The sequence below is a fragment of the Poecilia mexicana genome, unplaced genomic scaffold (assembly GCF_051168715.1).
Source record: "Poecilia mexicana isolate PSO_F unplaced genomic scaffold, ASM5116871v1 scaffold_5, whole genome shotgun sequence".
Taxonomy (NCBI): Eukaryota; Metazoa; Chordata; class Actinopteri; order Cyprinodontiformes; family Poeciliidae; genus Poecilia; species Poecilia mexicana.
In genome coordinates this window covers 3,893,003-3,900,167 of record NW_028263374.1, presented here as the reverse complement: position 1 = coordinate 3,900,167, position 7,165 = coordinate 3,893,003, and the positions used below count along the sequence as shown (strand labels likewise).

Sequence of the window (7,165 nt, the reverse complement as noted above, 5' to 3'; positions counted from 1 at the left end):
ATCCGAATCTCGATGAAAGTATTTCATTTTTATTCACTTAAATTATTTATTTACTTTACTAACTTAAGTTATTTATTTATAAGCCTCTGATGCCATCATGAGAATATCACTCCGCCCGCCAGGGGGAAGCATACGATACGCAGAGACTAAAGGCCTCAAAATGGAAGAATGGAGTAATGTAACATAGAACACGGAGAGAGCGTCATCGAAAGCAATTTTATAAATAACTTAATTTTATGTGTGTTGTGTAATATTAAATCTTCGGAGACACTTAATCAGCGCTGCTGTTGCTGAAGAGCAAGCTGTGACAAACAGGTAACAATAGGCCATTAGCTAGGCTAGGTTCTGCCTCAGGCTAGTGCTAACTCTTGCCGCTACTCAGGAAAAATGGCTATTTAGCTATTTGTTAGGAAAAAGCGTTGTGATAAATTTCCCGAAAAGGTATAAACAAAGGTTACCAAACGTTAACATGAAAGCTAAAATGTTACTGGCGTTACCTTCAGTTGTGAGCGAACAGGGGCTAAGTGCGCAAAGTGCTGCAGCTAACCTAGTGTAGCCTACAGCTGCTAGCTTTGTGCTTAACGCTTCCATTCATTGGAAGTGTCCTGAACATCCCGTTCACATTTTGAAAGTCCATTCAAGACGCATTATTAGAGAAAGTATATTAACGTTTACTCATAACATTTTTGTTAAACTTGTCTTTTTGTTAAGACGTCACGCAGTTGACCGTTAATTATTGGTTTTGTTTCAGTACTGGCTGTCAACTGCCAATTATATTTTAAATAAAACGTTTGTTGCCAACAACATCAGTGATGAACAGATTTACACTTATTAGTCCTTTCAAGCAGATGTGAGCTATATTCATATATTCCTCCACATAGCTTAGGGAAAACATTCCAGTCAATTTGGACAGCTGTTCTCACTGGAGCTCTGTTTCTACAGTTAGCGATGGAGCCATCAGAGGACACTGGATCAAACTGGGCTTCCCAGGAGGTCAACCCTGTGTTCCTGCAGCAGCTCCGAGAGCTGGACATCCCTGAGGAGGCAGCAAAACAGGTGGGGCAGTACTGCTGACATGCAGACTTCACCGAATAATAGATGCGTACAGTTTTTCCTGACCTTTCTTGTTACTTCTCCTCGCTCCAGGCACTACTGCACACTCGGAACGTGTCGGCTGAGGAGGCGGCCATGTACTACTTCAACAAACTGGAGAATGAGGTGCCCATAAGCTAGCCTTAGTCCCCTGCAGGTACACATTGGTACGTTAGACCCAGTAGAGATTGTCCAAAACCAAATCTGAGTGTGTGTCTGTCTTGGGTCTAACACACAGGAGGAGGGGGGGGACGAGGACCTCTTGTTCAAGATGGTGTTTGTGGTTAACATGGACCTCGGCATGGGTGTTGGAAAGGTAATGGTGAAAAGAAAGCACACCTTCTGCCAATTAAGCAGGTTTTCATCTAAAATTGCTGTTTGAGTTCTGAAATTGTTTGAGTCTAACATTAAGTCTCTACGGCACAGATTCCAACAAGAAATTATTTATTTTTTGTTTGGGAGCTACTGAAGTCGGTGCTGATTGTGTGTGCAGATTGCAGCCCAGGTGGGCCATGCTGCGGTGGGTTTGTACCAGGCTCTACAGGAGAAGAACAGCTGGCGGGAGATGGCCTGGAAGTGGGACCAGAATGGGTAAGACCCATGCAGATCGTGGCTAATTTAAAACCACAACCTGATAGATTTTTTGTTCATCCTGTTGATATTTGTTTCATTCTCTTTGCGCATTGAGATAATTAGCTTGTAACTTGTATTTTTAGTTTACAACTTTCTGTAAAAACTGTCTTTTTCCTGTCAGGATAGCATTAATATGTTTGTGTGATTCTCCACTCATCATTCCTGTTTCCAAGTGCCACTGTGGCTTTTGGCTCCCCACATTGGTTTGGTTTGCAAAAGGTGCAAATAACATCAGCAGCAGATTTGGGTTTAAAATGTCATTTTATTTAACAATTGCAAAAGTGTTCCTAGTGAAATTCTTTTCAGGATGCGAATGACTTTGGTGTTCATAACAGGGCCAAGAAGGTGGTGCTCCAAGGCACTAACGTGGCTCACCTGCTGGAGCTGCAGGCCCTGGCCCTGAGCCTCAACCTGCCCACCTACCTGGTCCAGGATGCAGGTCTCACCCAGGTAGCTGTCTAAAAAAAAAAAAAAAAAAAAAAACTCCAAATTTTAATAGTGTAAATATCGCAGCACGTCTTTCCGCGTACATGTTGGAGTAACAACGGTGTCTGCAGGTGGAGTCTGGCTCCCGCACCGTCCTGGCCATCATGGGAGCAGAGGAGATGGTGAACAACGTCACCGGCAGCCTGAAGCTGCTTTGAGTTGTTTGGAGACAAGTCTCTGCAGTGACACACAACCACCAGGAGGGGGCAGCCTTTCTTAGCAGCAGGAGAACTGCAGTCAAGCATGAGCTAAAAAACCTTTCAGAATAATAATTAAAAAAACAAAAACAAACAAAAAAAAATAAATAACAGAAAACACGTCCTCCCCCAGCACTGTTCCTCTTTCTGTCAGTTTTCCCCTCAGCTGCTTAATCAGACATTCCTGGGAGACCACCTACTAGCAAAACAGTTGATTTCTTTGGTTCATTTTTCTCCCTCAAATGGTAACAGTTTAATACAGAATAACTGATGGGACGTTCATGTGAAGGTTTTAATGGTGGTGTTTGTGTACAGCTGAAGTTTCCTGTTAATATATCATTTGTGGTGTTATGGCTGTATTCATGTATTTTTTATTTTATGGCCATGTGATGTGCCATTTTTATCAAAATAAGAAGCTGCTGGTTTTTGTTTAAGGTAAAATGAGTAAATCTTCCATTTTGTTTTCAACCTCCCCCTCCAGCTTAACATTTAAAGAAGCCTCAACCTGGCACCAAAGCTTACCCTGCAAACATTTGGACTTGCTCTAAATACTGCTGCCATGAATGATGTGTTTAGGTTCTTTAAAAAACAAAAAAGTGTATTTGTGGGGCATAATAAAGAATTTATGGGTTGCCAAGCCCATGTTGTTGATTATAGTGTCACAATGTACATTGAAACTACAGTGTTTGTTCTGCAGTGTTAAAATGCATGATACAAAATGTTACAATATGAATTATAAAGTTGACAGACATTTGAAGACTGTGGTATACTATTCATAGCTTTGTTGTGTCAGACAGGTGATCATTAAAACACTTCAACATTACAACCACTCTGGACTTTGTGCTTATTTTACACCCATAGACTACCTGATGAGCAATTGGCACTGTGGGTATGGAAAGGTTGTGGGAAGGAAATAACTATGTTGCAGTGCCAGATTTTAGTTTTTCCCCGCCCCTGACTGCAAAACGCGGTTGTGTTGGGAGTTTGTTTTTTTTTATTATCAAAAAAGGCAATTACATGCACATTTGAGACCTTAAATTCAGAAAAGCGTTGAATAAGAAGTCTTTGTCCTACCAGTGTCACTGGTAAAAGGCTTTATTTATGTAAAAGACGTTTAAATTGCATGTTAGCAAAACTGAGCCCGTTTTTTTGCTGTTAAATCTGATCACAGATCCTGCAGTTCAATCCGCTGACAACACGTGAGTTTCACTGTATTGCCAACGCCTCTGCAACAAATGACGTCGGCATTTTTCAGCGTGTCCAATCCAAAGCTGTCTCCAAGTCTCATGACATGACAAAAATCCAATCGCGTCACCACGACAATTTACATAATACCTCTGATAAGTATTGAAAGGCGTCGGTTCAATGATCTGATTATTGTGTCGCCTTTCTATAGTGTGCCAGTATGTAAGATGAAACGCATACATCCTTTCTGTAATTTAGAGCCGAAGGACACCATGTTCCTCGGCCAACCTCAGAAAATTCCTCTAAAATCTTACTGAGCCACTCGTTTCCGTCCTGTTTATTTCTGCAAAGGGGTTACAAACAAGAGTCCAAAACAGGAGAGATGGCCACTTTCATCGTCCAGCCACTCAAACACACACAACGCCACATGTAATACTCCGTTGAACTGACAAACCGGTAGGTGGGGCTGACCTAGTGGGCGAACCCTGCCTCTTGGAGCCCTGAAACTGAGCCCAAGAGACCCCGTATGGCTAACCATTACCATTATGTATCAACAAGAGCGATCCTTCCGAAAGAAATATATCTTATAAACAAAAAGAAGTAATCCCACTATAGAAATGAAGTTAGCTCCGTTGGAATGTTATTTTTATAAAGAAAATGTCCCGGATCGTGGTAGATATAAATCCTTTGCTGAGCAGAAATCTGCCTTGCGAATCCAGTTACTCATGCTCCTCTCCGTGTGCTTCACCACTCTGATACAAGAGAAAACAAGTTCCTCGCTGAAGCAGTACTCGCCCTATTTTACTCCGCAAATGGAAAGAAGTAACCGACAGCTTCATTCGCCAATGGCTTCAAGGTATTTCGGGTAAAACAAATGAGCCGCATATTACTGTCGAATCAATGGCAAGAGGCGGGTCATCTGGAAGGGCCGCCCAAACAGCATGCCCCTGCACGGCCGCCTGGGAAGCCCCGTGGCTTGATTGTGTGTCAGTTTCGATGGTGCCTGTGGTGAATACCGGCGAGGAGGGGGATGGGCGCTTCGGTGAGCGTAAGGACCCGACACAGAATCGGAGCCCCGTATCACATACAGCAGTGTATACCCCATAATAAACAGCAACTGTAAATATACAAGACACTAACATTATTGGAATTGTTCACCGGGGATTTATAAAAGACACCAATGGATGTAGCGCACCTGAACAAGACAGGGGATTTAACTTTCCGACATTTTTTGGGAGATACTGAGAACTTTGTTTCTTACCCTTGAAGAGGGAGCTACTTGTAAGGGCAAAGGATACAGGAGACTCCGAGGCGGATATCCAGGCCTACTGGTCTAATTGGAATTAATGTTGGGATACTCCAAGGACTTCCATAGTACATTATCGTTGCCTTGTTTTTAAGGAATTTGGAATGACTCTTTAGGTAAGCACTTTGAATATGTAATATCTTAATGCACGTATAATAGTTTTTACCAAGATCTGAAACAAATCAACCATGTTTTCTGTGCCATGACTGCTCGGCTAACTAACTTAGCAAGCAAATAACCTGCGTCCACTGAAGTTTCTTCAAGCAAGTTGCTTGTCTTCACAGTATTTCGAGCATTTCTCCAGTATTTCTATATTAATGTGAAGTGTTTAGCCAGCTGAAATGGGAAGTAAAATAGATGTTATGCCTTCCAGGGGCGCTTTGGGCTGTGACTGGAATGGTCCCCTCTTGGCTGTTTGATCAGTCCCTCGTGTTGTTTTTTAGTTTGCTTCCATCGTCACAAATTATTATTTTTGCCAGTTTTTCAAATATACAGCGTTCAAATATTTTGAACAATCACGGTACGGACGTCACATTCAAATTATGCAACTTTTATGTCTTTAAACATTTTTGGTTAAAATGTTTGTTTTTTTTCCAAACCTAAAATCAAAATTAGCAGTGTTAGTCGAGTGAATTGTCTGTTTTTGAATTACAGCCAGTAAAACTCAAAATTAGTGCAAACTTATACCATAATATTGAATGTTTTTTCAGTAAGTTTCTTTACTGTTTCCACAAAGGGACGAGGTATTACACCATTACAGAGTCCAAACAGCGTTAGTTCTACAGTGGCTAACCTGTTTGTATCTTTTTAATATTAATGTAAAGCCTTTAGGATGTTGGATGTGTATTGCGTTTATTATGTTTGCTAGTTCACAAACAGGCGACGCAGGTTAAACGTTAAGAAGGTTACCAAAGTAATATTTAATGTCCCCGGGTCTTGACAACAGGGTGTTAAATGTTCTTTAGGTGTTCAATATGTCGGAGTTTTAGAAAAGAATCCTTGACCCGATCTACTGTTGGATCTTTCTCGACGACTCTTAGCCTAGCTGCTAACTGCATCTAGCACAGCAGCCGGGGCAACAAATGTTGCTAGCCCTTAGCTAACTTGGTGAATGTTCTTCCGCTGCGTGTGCTCTAAGATTCAGTCCTTAACCAGCACACAGTATGCATTGCTATCCTTATTTTTCTACTTTATCGTTGTAGTGATGTAAGGTTTAATGCGGCCTCGTCGTGGTGTTTCGCTACATGTGAATCTGTCTTTGGCAATACTGTCGATTTCAAAGTCAACTATTTGCCACATTTATAGTTTTTATCTAGTTAATGTTCTTTTTAGAACGCATGTGTTTAGTGTTGAGAAGGCCAGAGCTTTTGGTCTATTTGCTCTGCTTCACCTCCCCCACCAACCAGCCAACCCCCAGCCTCTGTGGCGGTTGAGAGAACTGGGTGATATTATAGTGGAGAGCTCCGTATTCCATTATTAAGCCTCCATATTTGTTGTTTCAGAGTGAGGAAATATTGTAGGGCTGCTCTTTCTGGGTGCATAGGCAGCTATAGGATGTTTTAACTCGAGCTTTATTGAAGAAGTGTGCAAACACGTTATTAATTATACATTTTATCCATCTCAGCTTTATATGGCCTTAAAGGAAGAGAAAACATCCCGTTTTAAACTCTTTAGGACTAACTGTAGCAGGTATGTTAGCAAAACCATTAAAAGTATTGCATATGAAAACAAATATTTTCATGATACCAAGGTTAGACTGTGTATTTAGGTGATATCTAAATTTTCTTTAGATGATGCTTTGAAATGTTTTTAATGAATGTTCCTAAATGTCGAGTGCTTTTGAAAAATATTAACCAGTTCACTCTTGTTTGAAATGACGGATGTTTAACAGTGAAAGGTGATTTTTTTTTTTTTTTTACTTCCACTTAGAGCCAGAAAAATGTGATAGTCATAATGAACAAGCCCTTAGGTTTTCTATTGTTGGTGCTTGAAGTTGAAATTCTTCTGTTTCCAGTCCACAAAGTGGAAGTAGAAAATTAGCATGTATCAAAATTCTTATTTGTGCATTCTATTACCATCAGCCTGATACAATTGTTTCACATTTGGAATACAAATCAGTGGGAATCATTAGAAAGGAAGTTCCTGTTTGTTTTTTTTTGGGTTGAGTATCTTTTGTGATGTAATGTCCAACCCAGCCGCAGCCTGTGTGCCAGGGCCTCGCTGGATTACTCCACGTAGACTTGTATTACTCGTTCTCAGCGGTATA

At 41.0% G+C, this 7,165-nt stretch overlaps 2 protein-coding genes across 3 annotated transcripts in view; both read left to right on the top strand.

Moving 5' to 3' along the window:
* The first annotated feature begins 125 nt into the window (after positions 1-125).
* On the top strand, positions 126-3,234 carry LOC106929317 (putative peptidyl-tRNA hydrolase 2). Its single transcript, XM_015006164.2, has 7 exons — positions 126-315; positions 943-1,056; positions 1,147-1,218; positions 1,331-1,408; positions 1,586-1,683; positions 2,061-2,175; positions 2,283-3,234. Exons 2-7 carry the CDS (start codon positions 949-951, stop codon positions 2,367-2,369), a joined length of 558 nt encoding a protein of 185 aa, XP_014861650.1. The 5' UTR covers positions 126-315; positions 943-948; the 3' UTR covers positions 2,370-3,234.
* Positions 3,235-4,579: 1,345 nt separating this feature from the next.
* setd5 (SET domain containing 5) overlaps positions 4,580-7,165 on the top strand; it is a 34,838-nt gene continuing 32,252 nt past the window's right edge. For both annotated transcript variants that reach the window (XM_088005356.1, XM_015006158.2), the window contains exon 1: positions 4,580-5,015. The gene's annotated coding sequence lies outside the window, so the exon portion shown is untranslated. The remainder of the gene's footprint in view (positions 5,016-7,165) is intronic.